General features: G+C 34.4%; 2 protein-coding genes across 3 annotated transcripts; both read left to right on the top strand.

The window, feature by feature from the left end:
• Positions 1-1,401: 1,401 nt before the first annotated feature.
• Positions 1,402-25,235, top strand: LOC100257920 (peroxisome biogenesis protein 12). The gene is made up of 10 exons (XM_002264947.5): positions 1,402-1,729; positions 2,061-2,166; positions 4,792-4,940; positions 6,668-6,917; positions 8,006-8,115; positions 16,003-16,077; positions 22,629-22,715; positions 22,989-23,075; positions 23,505-23,642; positions 24,701-25,235. Exons 1-10 carry the CDS (start codon positions 1,622-1,624, stop codon positions 24,770-24,772), a joined length of 1,182 nt encoding a protein of 393 aa, XP_002264983.1. The 5' UTR covers positions 1,402-1,621; the 3' UTR covers positions 24,773-25,235.
• LOC132255015 (uncharacterized) lies at positions 16,525-20,222 on the top strand. Of its 2 annotated transcripts, none has more exons than XM_059742407.1 (5): positions 16,525-16,607; positions 17,347-18,359; positions 18,464-19,273; positions 19,355-19,473; positions 19,583-20,222. In XM_059742407.1, exons 2-5 carry the CDS (start codon positions 17,363-17,365, stop codon positions 20,066-20,068), a joined length of 2,412 nt encoding a protein of 803 aa, XP_059598390.1. In that variant the 5' UTR covers positions 16,525-16,607; positions 17,347-17,362; the 3' UTR covers positions 20,069-20,222. The 2 variants fall into 2 exon arrangements, with proteins under 2 accessions (XP_059598390.1, XP_059598389.1); XM_059742406.1 differs by lacking the exon at positions 16,525-16,607 and adding an exon at positions 16,665-17,093.
• Positions 25,236-25,675: the final 440 nt, after the last annotated feature.

The following is a 25,675-nucleotide window of genomic DNA, read 5'->3' as shown; positions in this document are numbered from 1 at the left end:
TCGACTTTTACTGGTTGAAACTCCTACTCATTCGTAGAACAATGAGAATGTCAGCTTAAAATTCATTTCTACATAAATTAGATAGGTTGCACCAACACTCTTCTAACAAGATAATAAATGCAATTGAAATGTAAATGAGTTAATACTCGAATCTTCAAATCCTTTTATTGTCCAAAATCCAAGATTAAAATAAACATTTGATTCCAATATGTTTTGCTACAACATTAAGGTCGTATTTGAATATGTTGATTTTAAGTTAAATTATACTTAAATTATTTACTTAAAACTTATCATTTAATTCTTATTTGAAGTATTAAAATTATTTGATAAAATTAACTCAAAGCATATTTTAAATCATTAAATTGACATCTTTACCCTCATAAATTATAATTAGGGTCAAAGAGATTGAGTAACATTGAAAGTTATGAATAACAAAAGAGATAGTGAAAGTAATTAGGGCAAACGAAATAAAAAATGTAAAATAAAGATTTAAACTTAATAATAAATTAATTATTTTTACTTATCACTTAAAATTATTTTTTTACTTTAAGTCATACCATTAATTTATCAAATATATTTAATTTATTTAATTAATTAAATTAAATTATTAAGTTACTTTAAGTTATTAAGTCAAACACTGGTGGTGTTTGTTTTTTTACTTAATTCTAAATAGAACCTTAATACTTAATAGTATTAAATACTAGGTTGTTTGTTTTTGTAGTATTTTATTTCTATTAAGTATTAAAAAGTAAAAAAAATAATTGTGTTATTTTTTCTATTTAGAAAAAGCCACATATTTTGGCTTTTTCTATTTGGTAAAAAGTTTATAATAAGTCATGAAAAAGTAAAAAAACAAACAACTTAAATTCTAAAACTAAATGGTTTTCAGTAAAAAGCCAAAAAAACAAAGACCATCCGGTGTTTGTTTTTTTACTTAATTCTAAATAGAACCTTAATACTTAATAGTGTTAAATATTAAGTTGTTTATTTTTGTATTATTTTATTTCTATTAAGTATTAAAAAATAAAAAAAAACCAATATGTTATTTTTTATATTAAGAAAAAGTTACATATTTTAGTTTTTTCTATTTAGTAAAATTTTTTTAATAAATCATGAAAAAGTAGAAAAACAAATAATTTAAATTCTAGAAACAAATTGTTTTAAGTAAAAAGCCAAAAACACAAGCACCCTCAACTAGTTTATGATTTCCAAAACAAGTGAGGTTTGTAATTTTCTAAAAAAGTGATTAAAAAGAAAAAAAAACTAGGTATCACAGTTTGCCACTGATTCATGGTGCTATTCTGGTTTTGGTGTCAATTTTGGAAGTGATACAAAAAGATAGAAAAACTTTCTTATTTTAAAAGTATTAAAAAGTAATAGAAAAACATTAGGAAAAATCTTTAAATTTAGAAAGCCAAAATTGAATCAACGTTGCAAAATTTAAAGCATTTTCTTGTAGATTTCTTATTACATGTTCGTCCCTCAAGTTTCCAGAAATAACAAAATTACCCATTTCTTCCCTTATCTTATTCTTCCCAACAGTTCCATCAGGAGGTTGAAGAAAGGCCTGTAAGGGGATGTGGAGTTGAGAGCTTAGAAGAAGAGAAACGAAGATAGAGAGATGTTGTTCCAAGTGGGAGGGCAAGGGGCTCGTCCCACCTTCTTCGAGATGTCCGCCGCTCAGCAGCTTCCCGCTAGTCTCAGAGCCGCCCTCACCTACTCTATCGGTGTAATCTTTTCATACATACCCAATTTCTTCTCTTTCATTTCCTTTCATTTCAGTCATCTTTACCATTTAATTGTATGATTCAGAAAAAGTTCAACTTCTGGGATGATTTCCCAATTCCGTTTCACAGAATATGAAATGGGTATACTTGTTTTGTACAGGGGTTTTTCAAATTTTTTTTGGGGGATTTAATTGAATTTTTTATATTTTGTTTTGGTGATTCTGTTGCATTTCCAATTTTTGGATTGAATGCTATTTGATGTGTGATACAGTTTCAGAGCTTCGTTGTTTTTAATCCTGAACGTTAGGGTTTATGTTATGTGTACGCTCGCAGGTGTTGGCATTAAGAAGACCGTTTCTCCATAGGGTGTTAGACTATGAAGACGAGTTCTTTGCCTTATTGATGCTGGTTCTTGAGTCTCATAGTTTAAGAACTACAGGTTTTCTTCCTTCTATGCCGATTTTGAGTTTCATGCTGCTGGTTTTTATTGACAAATGCAAGGAACTATGTTTTGTTCTTTTTTCTGATGATGCATCTGAATCTACCATGTGAAACTGAGGTTCTATAATTTTAGAAAAAAATGTACTATATATTGTATGGCATTTATCTCTGATGCATGTATATTTGAATGTGAGTGAAGCACTCATGTCAGATATGATATGTTACTGTTACACTTAGTTTTAGCATACAGAAGCAAAAAGACCGGGCTCTTAGATAATTCAGTTATGCCCCTGTGTCCAAAGATTGGGGAATTTGATGGATCTGACACATAGATACATGCCAGAATCCAACACATGTACTCAAGTCAATTTTACACAGCTGTAATAAGAAACCCTAAAGAGTGCTTATTTTCTTGTTTGTATTGGCCTCTAACTGTTGTTTGTTTGACTAGTTTTTATTTGTTATGGACAACTTCTTGCTTTGACAAGTTCTTGAGTTTATCTGAAATCACTTATCCTCTACATGTTACTTTTAAACATCATGTGATTTATGAATGTTAAAATACTAGTAAAAGTTCATCTATGACATTTTATATCTGCTGTGTATTGGATGTCTCAGAAAGGCATCTTCTAAATGGTATTACAGCAATAGAACTTCAGTCTAGTTGATGCAGTTCACCTGCTTGCTAAGCTAGCTCTTTGTTTTTTTTTGTGATCTAGGTGCACAAATTTGATATCCGTATCTGCATTCACTTTTTGCCTGTTCATGCCATGCAAAAGAGTGTGTTCTTCAATATGGTGTATAAAGAAGTTGTAATCAACAATGTAAAAATAATAAAGTAATATATAGTATCAAAGCCACAGAGTTGGACAGTACACTATGTAAAATGTCAGCCTTCCAGAAAATATTTATTGCATAAGTTAAGCATAGAGAGAAGCATTGATATAATGAGTTTAAAAAAGAGGTAATTTATTGGAGATCAATGGGCTCTACAGAAAAGAAAGCAGAAGTCACCAATGTCTAATGAGGAGCATTAAGATGGAGAGCTCTAAATGGTAACAATTGTTGAGGATATTTGGTGGAAACAGAAAACTGGATGTCTTTGGCTTAAGGTTGCATCTCTCTCTCTCCCTCTCTCTCTCTCTCTCTCTCTCTCTCTCTCCCCCTCTTATAGAGGTAGTAAGTCACCAATGTCTGTTGAGGGGCGTCATCAATATGAAGAACTCCAGCTGGTGACATTGCTAGAGGTGATTAGATTGAGATGTCCTCGCTGTCTGTCTCTCTCTCTCTCACACACACACACACAAAGAGGTACATAAGCCACAAATGCCTGTTGAGGAGCATCAAAATGAAGAGCTCCCAAAGGCGACATTGCTAGAGGAGATTAGCTGGAGATAGAAAACTCCTCTCTCCCTCGAAGAGTTAATTAAAGTCACCAGTGTTTGTTGAGGAACATCAAGATGAAGAGCTCTAGGAGGTGACAATGCTAGAGGAGATTAGATGGACATGGAAAATGGGATTTCTTTGGCTTTAGGCATCTCTCTCTCTCACTCTCTTCCCCCAACAGGTGAGAATGCTAAAGGAGATTAGACGGGGATAGAAAAGGGGATGTGTGTGCTTAACCCTCCCTCTCACCTCCTTAATATGGCAGGATGGTAGAGGATGATGGTCACTAGGAATTGTGAAGTCATACATATGATTGTGTAAACAACTCTGAATTTCTTGATTCCACACATATTTGTCTTATGCCAATTGCCCTCTGTGGGGAGATGTAAAGGAATGATCTCGTTGGGATGGAATGGATATATGAGAGATACATCTCATGGAAGTAATGGATGATAGGTGCTCTATGGTGGTTGAAATGTGATATGAGCAAACTACATGAAGTTGAAGGATGGGTTCCCTGGTATATCCATGTTCCACAGCAGTGCTAGTGGTATTTATTGAGCTGATTCAAATAAAAACAGAGCAGTGACTCGTGATGACTGACCATTGACTTACCTCCCTTTTTTGTCAAGTTAGTCATTCAGCAGCATTTATGTCCTTGATATGGCACATCGATTGTATGGAATCATTTCTTTGCCAGGTATCCCATGGTATATTTTCTCCATTTCAATAGAGATCTGGAGACTTCTGGTCTTTTCTTATGCATTTACTCCTTTGTTGGTAGTTGGGCATTTTTCTATTGTTTCATCAGCAAAAGAAAGCTCAAATATGGTTTCTAAAATTTCCTGCTATTCTGTTGAGCCTTCTCATGCAAAAAAATGAATGAAAGGGAAAAAAACGTAAGAAAGGAATGGTGATGGCAATCCCTCTTACATATATGATTGTTAAAACAAAGACTTGTTGGAAGTGAACATTTTCACTGACAAACTGCAAATTGGGTCTCAAGTCTGATCCAGATATAAGCAGCCACCTTTCCACCCTTTTACGCTTTCTCGTTCTCAGCTAAAATGCTTCTCCCATTACTACTGTGTATCTATTGTACTGAGTTATGGATTTGGATCTTTTCAATTGGATGTATCATGGTTCAAATTCGTTTCAAATATGACTATTTTCTTACCTCTTCTTCTTCTTCTTCCTTTTTATTTTTTGTTTTCTTTTTGCTCTTGATTTTCTTCAGATGCTTCTTTTTCTGAGTCTCTATATGGCTTGCGGAGGAGAGCTGTAAGGATAAGAGTGAAGAAGGATAATACTCTTTCAGACTCCAGCGATGTGATTCATCACTCTGGATTAGAAAAGTATCAAAAACGCCTCTCGGTTTTATTTCTGGTACAATCTACCTTCATTTTTTACCCATAAAAGAAAAAAAAATACTACTTTGATGTAAAAGGTTGAAATTTCTGTTATTGATTAATTACTGGATTCTACCTGGTTACCAAGGAGAAGCTTAGATCTATTCTGCTCTTTGTATGGGAAACATTTTTTTTTTTTCTCAAAAACAAGAGATGTATATATTTATATTAATGAAAACATGAGAAGGATGAGGAGTCCTCCCCATGATTACAAAAAAAAAAAAAAAAAAAACAAAATCCTGATCATAATTGCATGGGAAACTTCCTCACCTATAAATTAAAAGAGGAGACTCATATGAGAATTGTTTTATATGTGCAGCTTCTGTTCACCTATGTTGCTTGGACACTTAAAATATGTATGAATACCTGTGTTGATCTTGACTGGACAAGGGTTTGAATATGGGTATATGTCTGAAAATGCCTGTCAATCAGATATGCAAACAATAGGTGTATCCAATAAAGAAGAAGAATGAATCCCTAGCTCATTGTTTGATCTTAAGCTCAAACTGGACATTTTGTTTCAGTTATATTTTTCATGTTGGACTATGGTATAAGTGAGAAAAAAACTTAAGTAATTGAGCCTATCCCTGTGTCCTAAGATCTGAGGATCAAACAAATCCAATGCTGGGCAAACACCAACACCGTGCGCTTCTACCCGAGTCATATAAGAGAGCCGATACTTGAGTTGAGCTGAGCAGACCCATACTTGAGTTGCTGAAAGTTTGATCCCATCCAAGAAAGAACAGACAGAGAATTGACAATTCTTAAAACACTTCCATTGAATACAACTATTCTCTTTCCCTGTTAACTTCTATCCTAATAAAGTTGTTTTGTGAATAACTCAATTATCTTTAGCTCTCTATCTTTAGCTCCCTGGTAACCTGAATGACTAGAGAAAATCATGTTTTAAAAGTCAATATCCATGCCACTTAACTGAAAAGGAAATGAATTTCTCTCAAATTTTAATCTTGATTGAATTGACTTGTGGTATAGCATGTTGCAATGATGCATTTTTAAAATTGATGAAGAACCCAATATCTAGTGTAATGGGCATGGGTATTGGTATGGGATACAATATGTCCCCAACAGGCAGCTGTCAGGCATATACCTAGTTGATGTGTGCAAGAACATGAGTGAAGTGCCTATCTCAAATTCTCTGTCATAGACGCCCCATTTTGTCAAAGGATAATGAAGAAAAAACACTTGGAAACTTTGCCAAGTCAGTTGCATCCTTGTGTTATGATATTTAGATATCAGAGAATCTGACATGAGAATACACATCAGACTGGGCACACATTGGATCATGTTTTATTTTCTGCAAATTACCTAGAGATAAGTTATCCTTATCCGTAAATGTAGTAAAATGATGATATGTTATATACAAAATAAATGAAAATTCTCAATGATAAGCATGATTTCTTATGAGAAATTTGGTAAAATTAATTATTATCTTGTTTTTTCTATTGTTTGTTTTCATTTGGTACTTGTTTAGGTATATTGGCTGATAATATGGAAAAGTTTTGTACCTTATATCTGCCTATAGTTTTATATTTACAAGATGGCTATTTGGCTTGATTCATTTAAACAGTGAACTATGTATATCAATAGTTTTAAATATCATTGAATGGTAAATTAATTTCTTCCCCTTTAAATCCCTGGTGAGATAAAGAGCTGATCTTTTGGGAATTGGTTGCATTGATTTAGGTTGTTTTGCCATATTTTAAATCAAAATTGCATTCAGTCTACAACAAGGAAAGAGAAGCAACACTTCAAGCTAGTTTATGGGGTCATGGTGATGAAAGATTTGATGATGCTGATTATTTTTCTGAAGAAAGGGGTTCTCTCATTCCAACAAGAGCTTCAGATGTTGAAGTTTCAGTCAGAGCACGATTGACAAAGAGATTCCAAAAATTTATAGGCATTTTCTACCCATGGCTTCATGCTGGCAATGAAGGTTTGTGCAGATAAGGTTTAGGTTTGTCATTCATTTAAAGAACCAATATTGTCTATTTGAACTGTGACCAAAATTGGAACTTAATTGGGAAGAAGAATGACTTGATCCATGCTCTTGTTGTTTTATGAATAAATATTTAGCTATGGTATTTAAGTTTCCTTCTTCCCTGGTGCAATATAAAAAGGTCGATTATGTGGTTACTTGATGAAAGCATGAATACCATAAGTTGAAAATTTTTTATTGGAGTCAGCTAATACCATTTACAACTGCGATGTGCTTCAAAGGAAAAGAAAATTTATGGGTCACTTTCTTTAATGTTTGCCTAATATATGAATCAGCACTGCTAACATTGGTCCCATAGGCATTTCCCCTCAAATTATTGTTATTTTTCCAATCTTTGTTTTGCTCCCAGAAACGTAAGGATCCTTTGTAGTCTGACTTATGTTTGCTGGATAACCTCCATACTTCTGTTCCTTTATTGTTGCAGAGGCCATTTTTTCTTTGTTCTCCATGTGAGGGTATCTCCACCTTGTGTGCTATTCCTTTTTCTTCTTCAGTAATAGTCACCTTTATGGCAGTTATTTTGCCATTAAATCTATAATTCTGGTGTATGTACAGGGAAGTCCAAGTGTTTGGCTTAGCTTAGCATTTTGTTTGAACTTTTTATTTTGTTATTTTCATTTTTAAGCTAATTTTTAGGATATAAGGTAACAGGTAGAGAAATGCATATGTGCTATTAAGGACTGAATTATGTAATTGGAAAAACCATTGATCTTTTTCACTCTCCTTCTAGATAGTTAAGGTACTCCACCTTTTAGTACTAATAAATATTAAAGGAAATGAAACCATGGTTAGGTGTTCAAGAATCTTTTCTCTTCTAGCTATTTAGAGTTCCACTTATGGGGTATAATTGGAATTTCTGCTTTTTGGAGCTGTTTATTACATCTCCACTTGAAGAAATGTGCTCGGTAGTTTTCCTTATAATGTTTGCTAGGAAATGTTAGCTTGGTCTTGTGTCTGTCTTCACATGTTTGTTATGTGAATCTCCATTTTGTTTCCCCAATCTGAGCTAGATTTTTGCTGTGCAGGATTATCATTTGCCTATCAGCTGTTATATTTGTTGGATGCTACTGGATTCTATTCTCTAGGACTACATGCTCTTGGGATTCATGTGTGTCGAGCTACAGGACAAGAGCTGGTATATATTTTCCATGAGTTTTCCTTTTTTTAGATAGGATTAGTTTTTTGTTGGTTAAATAATTTCAAGGATTTGTTTCAGTTTATTTATGTATTTTTCTCACTTATCAAAAAAAAAAAAAAAGTATTTTTCTGGACTACTTAGTTGCATACTTGCTACATATAGATAAGCTATTACTAAAATTTTCTATATCGGTGTTGTCTATTATATTATACCACTTTATTTTGAAATACTAGAAGTTGATTAATTTGAAGTCGAATACCTTTGTGGTTAAGTGTCTTGGTACCGATCAAATCTCTTGTAGCATTTCTAAAAAGTTATCATGTACACGCAAATATTTAATTATTTATGCTCTTGAGTGTTAGATTGTTACTAAAATAGAAATGAAGACAAATAAGTAAATGCAAATGAAAGAAAAGGGAAAAAAACAAGAAGGGAAAGAAATCTGCATTATTGTAGATGGGAGATCCTTTGCTTCTCATTTACTATGATTAGTTGCAGCACTCATTTTCTCCCATATATATATATATATATATATATATATATATATATATATGTATTTAAGGAAAAACACATTCCTTTGCATCTAACCTAATAATAAGATAAGGTGGATTTATAAATAATGATTTGGGTTTTTGTGTATACAATTACATTCATTTTTTAATTTAGAAGTTAAAGGGACTTGTGAAAAAGAGATCCTTTGTGTCTGTTACTTCTCATTATTGTTATGGAAGCTTTGAGTGGACTCATCAATAGTGCTATTGGTGGAGGTCCCTTCTAGATTTTTGAGGTGAATGGAGGAGTCAAGGTAGTAATCAGTGCACTTATAAATATGGCAATGAAAATGTTTTTTTTTTTGGCAGCATGGTGAATGGCTACTTTTGTTTTTGACACTCCTCTCACATTGTTTTGATTTGGTTATGTTTTGGCTGTTAACTTCAACTAAGAGGAGCTGATTCTCATGGATGAGAAGGGTATGTGTATTGGTTTATAACAAATCTTTGGTGTTGTATCTATAGCATTTCTTCAAGCTATCTTTAACCTATGTAAATCCACCTTTTAGCCTTATTGCATCTCATGATATCAGAGTAGGACTATGATGAATGCTATGACAATAGTCAGAATTCTGCACCACCTGCATGATTCATTTATCCTTCTCCTTGTAAATTGAAACTCTTAGCTTAGACAAAGTGTTAAGGAGCTTTGCTTTCAAACTTGTGACACATAAGATGGCATCTAGTCTCAGGATTTTGGATATTTCAAATGCTACCAAGTACCATCTTAAAAGTAACAGCTTCATCAGGTAAATCCTCTCAATAAAAAACCATGCCGTTTCTTTGCCTTTGCTTTCTTTTGGACTTTTTATCAGGACAGTAACTAGCAGTATGACAATAACTTTGATGCTTATAGAACTAAGCACCATTAGCTTTTGTTTCCTCCCTTTTCACTTTTCTCCTTTTTATTGCTCCTAGATTGTGGTTTGGCTCTCTTTTTAGAAGACTCCTTTAAGTTTTTACCTCTTTTGTCATATCAAATTTTCTGACTCCTAGAAAAGAGATCCAAAATTGTCATGACCAGGAGTGATCATCTTCACACTCATCGTTGCCCTCTCGGGAAGTTTTTATGTCTAATGCCCTAACTATTTCTTAGTTTGTTTGGACAAAAATTCAAATGTCTAAATTTTTTTTTTTTGATTGGATGTGTCTAAATTCAATCTTGAGAATATCAACGTTATGTTTATTCTGTACCATAGCAGTGGCTTTAGATTGGAATCTTTTGGGTTGAGATTTTAAATCCTTTTCCTGATATTTTAGCTTCAGGAAATTTGTCATTAAGGGTTGGACAAGAATTCATGGTCACTAAGTTTGTTATAAAATGCACTAAATGCTATCTTTCATTTTAGTGGTCAGCTTTTGATGGTTGGGAGATCTTCACATTGTTGGTTTGCTCATGGTTGATTTCAAGAATATCCCACGGTTTCGTTAGTTATCTCACATGTAGAAATTCAATAATGTTTATTAGCTGTGACAACACCAAAGATGGTATTTTGGGCATTAGGGTTCCAGTGACAGTGACAGTGACATTCACTTTCTCTTCATTGTGATTAGGCCTTTTTCAGCAGCTGTACCAATCATGCCCACGATCAAATGAAGTGAAATTTCACCTTGGTTCATGATAAATGGTTTTTTCCCAAATTGGGTAATGGTATGCGGTATCTCACAGACAGATTTAAGGGAAGCCCTTGTCTTACCTCTGTAAGAGGTATAGTTATTTTCATCTGATAATCAAGGATAAGAAAAATGGAATTGCCCACTTGTTGAGCATTCATAACTATTTAGTTGAATAGAATCACTCTCACATTATTGTATCATATGAGTGAACCTTGCTCAGATAGCAATTAAAAATCTGGTAGCATAGTCCAGATAAAATTACCTGATCAGGAAAATTACCTGTCTTCAATCTGGAACAAATCTATTATATCGATAATGAATCACCTAGTCCAATGAAAATTGATGAAATATATTGAATAAACTACATTGAGCTAGAAGAACCAAATTAGATAAAACATATTGAAGGCCAGTCTTCAATCTAATCCTAATTCCTAAGAATCTTCATTCACACAATCAATAGACCTGAGGGATTTTTTGACATGAAATTTCTAGAGGAAAAACCACAGTGAACCTAATTCAGAGACAATGCACATTGTCTAAAATAAGGTAAAAAAGAGATCCAACTTACTCAAAGCTTTAATGTTGATTAATCTGATCCCACTTTTGTAGAAGACGCTGTAACCAGTTCATAATGGATCATTTCTATGATCTAATAATGAACCAAACCCTTGATCCATTACATGGAACTATTCAAAGAGTTTCTACCCACCAAATTTGTTACACCAAATCCATCCTTATGCATGAGCACAATAAGCATAAACAATGATGATAATGGTTGTTTTTCTCAGAACACAAAATTTCTTTGAGATATTCCTTTTTCTTTCAAAATTTGATATTGAGAGGTTAAAACTCTGATTCCACACTCAAATTGAATATGATGTTTTGTTGAAGGAGTGCATCTCAAATATGATGAGCAATAAACTTGATCACATTTCACTTTAAGGAATTAATCCTTTGAGTGAATGAATAAAACTGGCTTCAATCAATGGACGACAAAGCTCAATCAATTGGTCAAATAATACTCTATTCCTTCTTGCTTTTTTTTTTTTTGTGTGTGTGTGTGGGTGGGTGGGGGGGTGGGGGTTGGGTTTGGGGGTCTTAAGCTATGTCACATGGGTTTGGGTTCAGGTACATGTTTGGTGTTGGATCCTTTGCATCCCAAAATATGATGACATTGGATTTGGATGAGAAGGTTTTCAACTATAGATGTAGGTAATTGGATACAACATTAATTAAAAATAAAGTGACACTAAATATAAGTATAGTAAGATAAGTCATTGACTCATTTACAATGCTATATGGTTAATTATAATTCAAGAATATGTTTGTTTTATATATATATATATATATATATATATATATATATATATATATTATTTTGGTAAGATGCTAAGCTTATTTTACTTTGATGTTACTACTAATTATACATGAAGAACATGTTTATTACATGTTTTTATTTTATTTTAATAGGATGTTGGGAAAAATATTTAAGATGATTATACTAGTAAACTTTGATTAGTTTAAATTTTAAAAAAAATCATATTGATTTTGTGATAAAATTTTTCTAATAGGTTAGATATTGATAAAATATAACTCATTTAATTTCTTATCATATGAAAGTTTTGAATTTGTTTTTTGTTATTATATTTTATATAATTTAAAAAAATTAAGAAATATTTAAGTTTTTATTACAAGAGTTAAAAATTAATTTAATTTTTTTTATATTTTTCATGATAGTTTATTTTATATTATCGAGTATAATTTTTAAAAATTAAGAAAGGGATAAAGATAGAAATAAATATATCTAAAGCAACATAAGCATTATTTTAGAAAAAATAAAAGAAATAGATAATGCAAATAAGTAGGATGCTGGTAAGAGCAAGGGAGAGAGGCTTAGTAGAGGGTTTCCTTGTGAGCAGGAGTAAGGCTAGAGTGTCACCTTTGCAATTTACAAGTGATACCAATTTTTCTTTGGAGCTTCTATGGTAGATTTGCAAAACCTCAAACTAATCTTGTTGGTTTTTGGGCGCATCCCACAACCAAAAATCACTTAGAAAATAGCACTTTTTGTGGCATTAACATGAGTTAGGATCAAAGCTTTAGTTTGGCTTCGATGTTAGATTGTAAAATCTCAAACTAGCCTTTAAATTATTTGGGTCTTCCATTAGGAGGAAACTTGAAGGCAAACACATTTTATGATCCAGTTATTTATAGAATTTTGAGGAGATTGGATGAGTAGAAAAAAGCGTACTTGTCTTTAAGTAGTAGAATAACACCAATCCAATCCTGTTTGTCCCACATTCCTTGCTATTTCCTATCCCTTTTCAAGATTCCAACATTAGTGGCATCAAGGCTTTGAGAAATTGCAAAGAGACTTCTTGTGGTTAGGGGTTGGATAAGAGATCACCTCATTAGTTGGGACCTAGCATGTAAGCCTAAGGAGTATAGAGGTTTAGGGTTAGGGAAGGTTTCTTCGAGGAATCATGATCTCTTAGGGAAAAGGCTTGGGAGGTTTCCAGGGGAAAGGTTTGACTTTTGGCCTCAAGTCATTTTGAGCATCTATAAGACATATCCTAATGAATGGAATACGAACATTCTAGTTAGATGGTCACATCGGTGCCCCTTGAAGACCCTTGCATAGGTTTTTTAATATATATTTTTTTTTTTCCAAAACTCACTTTGTTGTGAGTGAGAATTTATTTTTGGGAAGATTTATGGTGAGGGGATCAACCTTTGTGTTGTCAATTTCCAAGATTTTTCAGAGTAATCATAAAGAAAAACCTTTCCATCTCAGTTATCCTTGACAACTTCTCCTTTTCTTCTTGGAACCTTAATTTTTATTGTAACCTTGCTAATTTGGAGATTAAGGACCTTGAAAGACTTGTGTCTTCCCTCAATCATGTGCATTTGTCTTCATCCTTTGCAGATGCGAGAGGTTGGTCTTTACCCTCCTTGGGTTTGTTCTTAGTAATTTTTTTTTTATTGTTTGTTTGTGGCCTTGTCCAATCTATCAAATTTATGCCCCTTTTCTCTAGCCAAACTTGTATGGAAATCCAAAGCCCTAACTAAGGTCAAGGCCTGTGTTTGGCTTGTGGTACATAAAAGGTAAATATCAATGACATACTACATTTGACAAGACCTTACAATGCCCTTAGCCCTAACTGGTGCATAATATGTTCAAGGAGTTGAGAATAGTTGATCATATTTTTTTACATTGTTTGGTTACTATGAAACTATGACAACTATCTATTTAGACAATCTAGGCTGGAATTGGTTCAGCTTAGGAGCATATATGACATGATGACCATCTCATTTAAGGGTTTCAGAAGTTCCCTAAGAGGCAAGATCTTATGGCGAATCACTTGTCTCACGCTGATGTGGTTTGTGTGGCGGAGAGAAATGCTAAGTGGAGAGCTACAGAGACACTTTGGGGGGGATATAATCCACTTTGATTCATTCATCTTTTTTGGCCTCTTGTACATTTACTTTTAAAGACATTCCTCTCAATATTGTTCAGCTTGATTGGTTCTCAACGTGTAGAACAAAAGAGTCTGAATAGCAACGAGAGGAGTTTTGTGTGGGCTAGTGGAGAGGCTTTTGTATTTCTTTTTAGTCTAAACTGGTTGGCTAGGTCTCCTCGTATTGTGGTAGAGTTTGGCCATTTTAATCAGCTTTTTGTAACTATGGGGAGGACTCCTTATCCTTCTCATGTACTTCTATGCATAATAATATTAATAATACCGCACTTGTGTGGTATCATGTTGAGATGGGTATTTTAGTTGAAATTAAATTGTCTATGTATCATAGGTCTGAAGTAAGACATGTCAACCAGGAGCTAATAGGCTCAATAGGGGAAGATTAATGGCTAGAACTAAATCACCTAACGTTATGGTCTGTAAGTGTGCATGTTGGTAATGCCAGAAATCTTGAATGGCTCACTTGCAAGGCTTTGTCCTCAGAACTTGATGTGAACTAGCTTGGGCTAAAATTGACTTAAGCCTGCATACTTTCTATGTCCAGAAGTTCCCCCAAAAAAGAAACGCTGAAATGGGTCATCCCTAATTGGTGGGTCATGGCATCTAGTGTAAGGAGAACATGACATTGGTTTATCATCTCTTCTTTTGCTGTTGGGTGGCATCTGATCTTTGAGCTTCTATTTTGTCCTTTTGATATTATTTGGCTAATGCTGTTGGTGTTATTATATTTTCTCTTGGGTTAGAGTATTATTAGTGACAACAAGAGCAATGAGGGTAGCACTCCATATGTATGTTTTGTTCCATTTGGAAGGAAATATTATGTTGGGCCAAAAAGGGAGGCTGTGTATGAATTAAAGAAAATGTCAGGTACCTAAAATTTCATCTTCAAAGCACACAAAAATGCATCAAGAAGTTAAGAGGTTGTGTATGAAATATTCTTAAGGCCAATCAAACACAGGACACTGATGAAGAGGGAAAAACCACACTACAAATCTAATTGCTCATCTGCTAAATCAGAAATAAAGAATTACTAAGTTCTCTCAAGTTTCTTCTACCTAGAACTTGAGGTATTACAATTTCTTGGAAAAAAAAAAATACAACTGGTACCTCATGAGATTCCTACTAGTAACTTTTTGGAGAAACCATATTCTGCAGATAAATCTGAAATGACGGTGATAATACCACAAACAACTCTCCAAATCCCATAGATCTTGAGAACCAAATCAGACCTTAGAGAAGACCATATTTTGATATTGTATCTTCACTGGTTGGTTTCTTTTCTTTGTCTCTGATGGTCACAGCACAGACAACTGCCACGCAGAAAAAGAAAAAAAGGGGAAAACTACCTTTTTTCCTGTTCTTTGTTTAGTTTTAAATAAAAGCCTTGTGCAGCTGGACCCATAAATTAATATACATATCATGTTATATGAATTTTTGAAGGTAAAAAGCTTCCTTAGGCAAAGTTGATAGTTTTTTCTGAGTGCTTTTACCTTTGGGTTAGGGTGAATGATTATTGGTTTGGATTTCCATCTTTTAACTTGTTTGATTCTGTTATTTGAGAACAATTTTCTTATATTAGAAAACAGAAAAACAGTATATAAGTTTAATATGCTATTTGGTTAAGCATTATCAATGAAGAGGAAAATATGAACCATTTTCAACGAATTTTCGTTTAAGCATGTTTGAATAACTGTTCTTTTGAAACAGGGTGTGCTCAGAGAGCACAAAAAGATGCCCTCGAAAACTGTTTGAATACTGTTCTTGGAGATGAGATGTGTTGCATTCTTTGAATTTATAATTTTTCTTTTCCTGCTTTTTCAGTTCCAGTATCACCTAATGGGTTCATGGGCTTTGGGCCTTCTTCTAAGCAATACAAGTTTATTTTAAAAAGATGATGCGTTATTTGTGTCATTTGTTTAGGAATTGGAAAATTTAGTGTTGTGTGCTTAAATGGGATTGCATAGATCTGTTGCATTGCGTGAAGCAACTACAAAGATTATACATTGATATATAAAACAGAGTAATTGCATCTTAAGTGATATATTCTTTTCCCAATACAAACAATATTGAAGTTTCTTCTATTCTCATACTGAAGTTTCTTCTATTCTCATAATTGTAAGTTCCCTAGGTTCACTTCCATATGTTGTTACAGTATGCTAGATAGACAATGAAATTTTCCTTTTCATTTGATTTTTGTTTCTCATAGTTTTGAACTTTACCATTTTTTGATGTCAAGGTAGATGGATACTTCTTCTAGGATTTCAAAGATAAGGAGTCGTGAACGTGATAGGCTTCGTGGCCCTCCATGGTTGAAGGTACATCATCTTATTTGCTTAAATTTGACTTTAATTCTCTTTTGTATTCACTGGTATAAAATAAGACTAATTCAATTGTGCAACTCCATCTCGGATGACATTTATAAACCACTTCTGCTGTTCATAAATTGTATTTGGTCACCTGTTCTCAATTCTGTTCTTAATGTTCAACACAGGGAATGGTAGGATGATAACATCCTTCCAGAAGGCATTCTTCCTGATTTGATTAAACTAGATGTTTTGGTTATAGGATCACTACAATCATTTTGCAACCTGTCTTAATTATTCTTATTTCCCATTGCATGCCACCATCAGTGGGACAAAAAGAAGAGAGATGTAGCAAATAAGTACATAGTTCTGAAAGGCGCGCCTAAGGCGCGCCTAGGCTCGGGGCGGCGCGACGCCACCCTCCGGCGCCTCGCCTGAAGAGAGGCGACGCCCCTTCACGAAGGCGCCGCTTAGGCGCGCAAGGCGCGCGCCTCCAGCAAGGCGCGAGGCGGTCGCCCGAGTCGCCTCCGACGCCCGACCAGGTACGCCCCTCCTTCTCCTTCTTCTTCTTCTTCTTCTTCTTCTTCTTCTTCTTCTTCTTCTTCTTCAGTCGGGTTGCAGAGACAGCAGCAGCCCTAGGGTTTTTTTAGTTTTTTTTTTTTATTTTAACGGCCCAAAACGACGCCGTTTGAGCACTGTGCACTTAAGTGAACAGTGACCAAAACGACGTCGTTTTGGTCACTGTGCACTTAAGTGCACAGTGCTCAAAACGGCGTCGTTTTGGAGCCTGTTCATTTAAGTGAACAGGGACCAAAACGACGTCGTTTTGGACCCTGTTCTTTAACAAATAAAATCTCCTTCCATCCAGCCCCCTTTTCTGCTCTTTTTCAACCCGAGACTACTGCCATTTTTTGCCCTAGCCTCTTCCGTGCTGGAGAAGTGAAGAAGAAGAAGAAAAAGAAGAAGAAAAATAGGGGGAAAATAGGAGAAAAATAAAGGGGAAATAGTAACGTACCTTCCGGACCTCGGTATTTTTCTTTTTTCTTCACTTTTCTGCAATTTTTTCCATTCTTACCTCATAACTCTCATTGGTAATTTTTTTTTTTTAAATATAAATATTATATTTTGAGTTTTTGACATGAAAATTTAACAAAATAAAAATAAATAAATAAAAAGCACTCATGCATATTTGTTGTTAATGTGACATTTGATAATGTGATATGCATTTTTTTTTCAATTTTTTTTCTTAATTTAATTATAATTATTTTATTGTGGAATTAGATAATTTGTTTGCAAGATGGATAATGAGAGTGAGACTCAAGTGGACTCTAGTGCAAGTGGAAGAAGAGATCCGGGGTGGAAATATGGTCGTTTGGTTAATGAAAAAGATTTGAACACCATCATATGCATTTTTTGTGATAAAGTAACCAAAGGAGGCATCTATAGACACAAACAACATCTTGTTGGTGGATATAGAAATGCTAAAAAGTGTAGAAAATGTCCGGAACATGTTAAAGAAGAAATGGAAGAGTATATGACTTCCAAGAAAAATCAAAAAGAGCAAATGAATATGGGGAGCGAATATGTTAATGAAGATTTGTTTGGTTTGGAAGATGAAGATATTGGTGAGGAGATTAATAGTAGAACGAATATCACCAACATTTCTAGTGGAGGTAGTAACCGAGGAGGAAGTGGTGGTAGGACGTTTTCTTCAAAAAAACCAAGACAAAAAGGTCCTATGGATCATTTTTTCACTCCTAATGCAGAGATGGTTGTTCAAAATCAAAGGAGTGGAAAGATGAATCAAACTACCATCAATGATGCCTACAAAAAGGAAGCAAGAGAAAGAGCTTGCACGCTTATCACAAGATGGATGTATGAGGCCGCTATTCCATTTAATGCAGTCACATATCCGAGTTTCCAACCAATGATTGAGGCTATTGGCCAATATGGTGTGGGTATGAAGGGACCAACTTTTCATGAGGTAAGAGTTACTAACCTTAAGAAAGAATTGGCTCTCACAAAAGATTTGATGAAAGATCATATGGTGGAATGGGGGAAAAATGGATGTTCACTTATGTCGGATGGATGGACCGATAGGAAAGAGAGAACTTTGGTGAACTTTTTGGTTAATTGTTCAAAGGGAACCATGTTCATGCAATCCATTGATGCTTCTTCAATGATTAAGACGGGAGAAAAGATGTTTGAGTTACTTGACAAATGGGTAGAGCAAGTTGGTGAAGAGAATGTTATTCAAGTTATAACAGATAATCACTCAAGTTATGTGATGGCAGGTAATAAATACTATTTCTTGAATTTTTATTTTCTTTTAAAATTTGAATTATCTATGATCTATCTTGAGAACTTATGTAAATTTATTATCTACAATTTCATATAGGGAGGTTGTTAGAATTAAAGCGTCCACATTTGTATTGGACACCATGTGCTGCACATTGCCTTGACTTGATGTTGGAAGATATTGGAAAGCTACCAAACATCAAGAGGACATTGGAGAGGGCTATATCACTAAATGGGTATATTTATAATCGCTCAGGGCTACTCAACATGATGAGGCGGTTTACTGGACAAAGGGAATTGCTTAGACCTGCTAAGACTCGGTTTGCAACTGCTTTCATCACATTATCGCGATTGCATGAACAAAAAAACAATTTGAGGAAGATGTTTACAAGTTCAGATTGGTCAGATAGTAAATGGGCAAAAGAGCAGAAGGGGAAAACTATAGCCAACATAGTTCTAATGCCTTCATTTTGGAACACTATTGTGTTTTGCTTAAAGGTTTCGGGTCCCCTAGTTCGTGTGCTTCGTTTGGTTGATGGTGAAAAAAAAGCTCCTATGGGATACATCTATGAGGCCATGAATAGAGCTAAGGATGCAATTGTGAGAAGTTTTAATGGAAATGAAGAGAAGTACAAAGAAATCTTCAACATCATTGATAAGAGGTGGGAGATTCAGCTTCATCGGCCTTTGCATGCAGCAGGGTACTTTTTGAACCCGGAATTCTTCTATGATAAGCCAGAAATAGAGCATGATGCCGAGATTATGAGTGATTTGTATAAATGCATCTTAAGGCTAACAAGAGACCCTGCTAAGCAAGAAAAAGTTGTGGCCGAAGTGAGTTTGTTCACAAATGCCCAAGGACTATTCGGGAATGAGTTAGCTGTTAGGACAAGAAAGACTAGAGCACCAGGTTAGTTATTTAAATGATTAGATTGTATTTTTGCTAAAATAGGTGAATTGTTTCACTAAATTGTTAATATCTATACTACAGCTGAATGGTGGGCTGCATATGGAGCTTCAGCTCCAAATTTGCAAAAGTTTGCAATGAAAGTCCTCAACTTAACATGCAGTGCATCAGGTTGTGAACGGAATTGGAGCATCTTTGAGAATGTGAGTGACCAAATCCAAAATAATTACAAGTAATAGTCTAATAGAGTCTTGAATGTAACTTAAAAGTTAAAATTTTAAAATATATTTATGAGCTTATGAATTTTTGCAGATTCATAGCAAGAGGAGAAATAGGTTAGATCATCAACGCTTGAATGATTTGGTGTACATCAAGTATAATCGAGCCTTGAAGAGAAGATACAATGAACGTAACACCATTGACCCAATTTCCTTGAAAGATATAGATGATAGCAATGAATGGTTGATAGGGAGAATGGAAGATGAGGATTCTCATGGAGGTGCACAAGATGATTTTGTATTTGATGATGACAATTTGACATGGGGTGATGTTGCTAGAGCTGCTGGAGCTGAGGAGGCCAGGTTTGATACTAGAGCTAGAGCTAGAGCAAGCTCAAGCATAATACCACCAACAAGGGGGATAGCTTCAAGTTCTAGAACTTTGCCTTCTTATTCACTAATAGATGAAGATGAAGATGGAGACATGGTTGATTCAGCAGATGAAGAAGATGGGGAAGGCTACAAATGTGGTGATGGAAATGATGATGATGATGATTTTGTTGATTTAGAGGAGGAGTGATGATTGCTTGTTGTGGACAAATTTGTGATTTAAGTGTTTTTTAATGATGTTTTTGAATTGTGGACAAATTTCATGTTTTGGACCTTTAGGTTTGGAAACTTTGGATTTGGATATGTATTAGGCAATTAGCAATATGGATTTGGATTTGTTTTTATGCTTGGAGTTCTTTATTTTTATGTTTTTTGTTTATTAAATTGAAGTTTTGGATGATATTTGATGATTTATGTGTTTAGGACAAATAAATGATTGTTAAATTTGATTATATTATATAAAAATATATATGTAAATTAGGGTGCGCCTCACTTCACTAAAGCCCGCGCCTTAGATGCGCCTTGCGCCTCAGGCTCCAGGACTAGTTTGCGCCTTGGTGCGCCTTGAGCCTTTTAAAACTATGAATAAGTAGCAGTAGCAACCAACAACGGTTATATCATTCTGAGAGTTTAGAACACTGTTTATATAGAATGGTGGTACTGGTCTACAGTTCCTTTCCTAGGGTAAGTTGTCTTCCAGATACAGGCACTGGCAGACTATCAAAATTTGTGTACGTGGTCTATAGTATACCATCTGCTATTGCTCATGAACTTTGAGTTGCATCAAGTTTATGAATCACTTATATCTGTAGAACTTATTATCAATATTATTGGTGTTGTGTTGGTTTTTTGATCTTTTCTTTTCCAGTTACTCAGTCCTATTACTAACAGTGAATGTGGTGATGTCATCAACATTGCTTGTAGTGATCAGCTTTGTGGCTAGCTTTTGTAAGGTTATTCAAATTCAGGACCTGGACAGATTGTCCAAACAGAATTGAGGTTTAATTTTGGTGGAAAATATTTGTCAGCAGAGGCTATTGAGGTTTAATTCTGGCATAAATTTTTGCTAATTTTGGTTGAAAGTATTTATTTGCTAATTTAGAATATTGAATGTTTTCTTTCTTTGGAAGATTTTGGGTACTGATTAGGAATAAAAAAAAGTTGATGGCCATTCATTGGTTTGCTTCTACTTAAAAGTCAAAAAGTGTATCCCATAATTATTAATGGTTAGTAGTGGTCTTTTCCCTTGCCTTTGGGCATATTATTCTGATGAATTTAACTTGAAATAAGAATTTCGAGGATAGTTTCATATTTCTTGGTGCTGATTTATTGACTGCCATGGGTACTCTACTGTGTACTCAGAATTTCACCAATATAGCCAATCATTTTTAGGGGTTTGAGATTGGTTCATATCCATTACCAAAGTACTTTTTAAATAAAGTGCTCTCTACCTTTGTACAGATTGTGAATTTTCCTTCTCAATGCAATGCAATGCAAATTTTGGGAGGAAAAATGTTATATGTTTTACTTAAATATATGTAATTAACTAGGAGGATTGGTGTAAGGTAAAACAATGAAAGCCTGAGCACAGAATCATAGTCATAGGAATCACTTATTTTTGTTTTTCCTCATCTTTTTTTTTTTTTTTTTTCTCATTCATTTCTTTAAAAAAAAATATATTTTCTTTCTTGTCTGAAAACTCAAAGAGTATGGGTACTTTGTGAGTGTAAAACATGGAATTTGTTTTTCCCCTTTTAAGAAAGATATTGTCATAGGCTTAAGAAGTTTCAAGTCAGCTGTGTCCCCTTCTATGTAAGAAAGGACAAAACTCTGAACCATTCTTTCAAGAGTGAAGGAAAAATTTTAGGTATTACATTAGTTTTAAGCTTCCCCAGCATATGGCTACTCCTGTGATAGCATTTGGCATTTGCATACAAATTTCAGTTTTGTTCCACTTGGTAGTTTTTCTTCGCCTGAATGGTTGATGGTGTTGCAAGAACTAGGGAGGACCAAAGGGAATTGAGGCACAAAGAAGTATTTTGCATATGATTTAACAAAAAGTATGATTCTAGATAGATTGGTTTTGAATCCTGCAGTTGACTTAAAATAGTTGGGAGTTGGGCCCAAGGCTTTCTTCAGTTGATCAGGTAGTTGATCCATTAGCAAAATAACTGTCAATTCACATTGACTATCTAGATGGAAAATTAATAAATTTCTTACATTTTGAACTTGTGTCTAACGAAACCAAAATTGTGCCATGCATATTATGTACAGCCTTTTTTTTTTTTTTTTCCTGGTTATGCATGATACTGAGTTTCCAGATGCTATAAGCATAAAGAATTTACCCTTTCTTCTTAGTGGGGATCACCAAAATTTAGTTGATATGTTAGTGATATTGGTAGATATGTTAAACTGCCCATTCATACTGAAAACTCATAAAATGGTGAAGAGAAATTATGACCCTGCTCACTATGGAGTCACACAACTGTGTTCCTGGTTATGTAAGGTAAGGTACTGAGTTGCCATGTTTTGTTAGTAAAGTAATTAATAATAGATTATTTCTTTAGGTGAAGGTAAATAAGGCTATCAGGCAGTTGGATATTTTTTCTATTTTGGTCGTTATTCTTTTCTATTTTTTTACATGCTTGACAGTATTAGCAAGAAATGGAGTTCTCTATCATGTTGTTATCATAGGAATAGTTCTAACTATTATGTGGATCAAGATTGTTTGACCAAATTTTACAATCCAGGCATTGCAAGGAGCACTGCTCAGCTGCACCTATACTATGCTTGACTATGCACAAACTGGGCTAATTGCAGCAGTATTCTTCTTTAAAGTGAGTGAGGCCTTACATACTAATGATGTTAATACTTTATCAATTGTCTTAAAAAAAAAAAATGATCATGTTGTATTATGTACCCAAACCTGTATGTAATGTCATTAGGGAACTAAATTGATTTCATAAAATTCTCTTATTGGTTCTTGGACACATATTTATGTTTATGCATTTTGACATGAGTTATAATCATGGTAGGATTCTGTTCTTGCTGTTTAACATGTTTTGTAGATCTAGTTTTCCATTGACATGCTATTGATTTGAACTACTCAGATGATGGAGTGGTGGTACCAATCTGCTGAGGAAAGAATGTCAGCTCCAACTGTATACCCCCCACCACCTCCCCCTCCACCTCCAAAGGTGAGTCATTTCTTTAATATGCTTCCAATCTATCTCTTTTCCTCCATAATCCACCTCCCTCCATTTCTATGCATGTATATCAAACTTTCTATTTCCCTATTTTAAGTAGTTTGAAAATATATTTCACGGTTGAAGAGAAGACGACCTATTTTCCATAACATTTTTGTTTCAGTGAATGAAAATGAATAGTGTACCAAAATAATAATAACAATAATTAATCAAAGAAGGCCAAAACTTCCATATATTTTTGTTGCAAATGTTTCTGGATTTTTTTTTTCTTTTTTGTGAATTTAGATGATTTTCAGAAGCCAGTTGGTCAGAGGGTTAATATTTCCAGAAGAAGTTAGAAGAAAAACACTTATGTTGCCATGTTAATTAAACAAATTCAATGGTTAATTTGTGATAGTTTCTAATCCATCTTGAAAACAGGTTGCTAAAGAGGGGATTCCACTCCCATCTGATAGAACAATATGCCCTCTATGCTCACAGAAGCGTACAAATCCATCAGTAGTTGCTGTATCAGGGTTTGTCTTCTGCTATGCTTGCATATTTAAGTATGTTTCTCAGGTGAGGTCTCCAGTTTCTTTTCAGTTGACTATTTCCTCTTGAAATGGAATTTTATTTTTTGTGTTAATGAGAAGATTTGTTAAAGGGGGTGGTGTGAGTATTGAAAAAAAGAAAGGCTTAGAAGATGCTGCAGAATGAGTCCCTTTTTCCAGATTTTCTTTCACCTGTTCCTGTTTTAAGCTTAGAATCTTATTTATGATATTACATTGTTAAATGGGTAACTATAAATCAAATTAATTCTAAGCAAGCAATAATATGACTACTTATGAAATCAGGTTCTAAAATTCACTGCATTATTGTGACTAAACATATCTGCTTGATATAAACAAATCTGTTTGTAATTTAAACAACAAATTTGGTTTTACATGGTTTCTGGAATCTTTCAGGAAAATCCTGCTTCCCCTGAGCCCATTTTCCAAACTTATGGAAACCACTAGGGAAATCTCAGGACAAAAATTATTCTTCCATATGGTGCTGCAAAATGTTAAATCGTTATACACATATGTACATATGCATGTGTATATAATACTTACATGAATAAATAAATATGTGAAGTGTATGCTTCTGCATCGCCCATTTGTCTTGAAATTGTCAATAATTTATCGTTTCAGCTATCTCCTCACAGATTCCCCATTAGGATATGCATACATCACCTTAGCCTATTTCTCAAACTGAAGTCATGGTTTCTTCTGTAGCTGAACCAGCTATTTATATCTTAATGTGAGTTCGATTTATCCACCATTATCTTACCCATCCACAAGAAAACCTAAAAGCATAATCTTTCCAATTGGTAGGGGGCTTTCTTTTATTAGGTTTTTCTCAAGTTTTGGATTTTTAGTAGGGTAAAATCACTAAATCCTGTTTCAAACCGAGATCAGCACCTGGCGCATACAAGTTCTGAAAGGGCTCGATTTTGCTTCTTGTTTTGGTTGACTATTATTTTGTTACTCCATGCTTTGTAGTTTAACTTCCTCTCCTACTTGGGTGGAATATGTTTTTCTTAACAGATGAATATATTTATCTCATGTATCTTTTGTTTTTGATTCACATGGCAACAGTATAAGCGATGCCCAATTACATTGATGCTTGCAAATGTCGACCAGATAAGGAGGCTGTTTCATGATGTGTAGCAAACCCCATTGGGCTTTGTAGGAATAATAACCAAGTCAACACAAAGCAGATGTGCTGAGAGGTGAAGGGTTTTACAAGACAAACATAATAACGCGGATAGTATAATGTGATTCCTTATATCACAAAATCTTTTTCTCATGTGACCTGATTGAATCCACAATTACCCAACTGCAGTATCATTAGACACACGCCTTCAGAGAGAACCACTGTCGATATGTTAGAATTAGATGTATAAATAATTTGGGGAGTGTACCCTAAGAAGATTGTTTGTAGGAACACAGGTTGCAAACAATCAATTGATTACTGCACTGCATTATGTTCTGGAAACAAATCTTAAATGTTTTTTTCTTCTTTTCACAAGGATAAATATATTTGGAAGTGCAAAGTATAATTATGTCATTCAAGGTTGTGTAAGTTGATTTAATTACACTTGCTGCAATAATAATCAGATTTTGGAAGGTACCTTGCTTAGCTCGGAATTATCTGTGCTATTCCTGACTATGGTGAATATTCCTAGAAAGACTGAATGCAGCCTTCTTTCGCTGGATCATTGCTAGGGTTTTTTGACTGCTGTTGGGGTTTCTTCTAGGCTCTTATGGCTGCTGCTGGTAATCTTCTCTTGCTCTCTATGTTAGTGTTGAGTGTGTAGCTGCTTGAGGCCCTTTCCTTTCTATGTTGCTTACTGCTGCTGGTTGCTGCTAGAGTTGTTAGTTTCAGGGGCCTGTGTTGTTGCTGTGTTAAACTTGTGGGCATAGAGGTTGTGGATAGTTCGAAGTTGCTAGTGAATTCAAGCACAGATAAAAAGGGGTTTTACTGTATTCAGGACTTGTGGAACAACTGCATTCTTGGGATGATGTGAATGAGGCCATAGTTGAGATTGGCATGCATTATTTTTAATTGCT

This window comes from Vitis vinifera, chromosome 14 (genome assembly GCF_030704535.1).
Source record: "Vitis vinifera cultivar Pinot Noir 40024 chromosome 14, ASM3070453v1".
Taxonomy (NCBI): Eukaryota; Viridiplantae; Streptophyta; class Magnoliopsida; order Vitales; family Vitaceae; genus Vitis; species Vitis vinifera.
The sequence above is the reverse complement of the archived record's forward strand: the minus strand, read 5'-3'. Positions and strand labels throughout refer to the sequence as shown.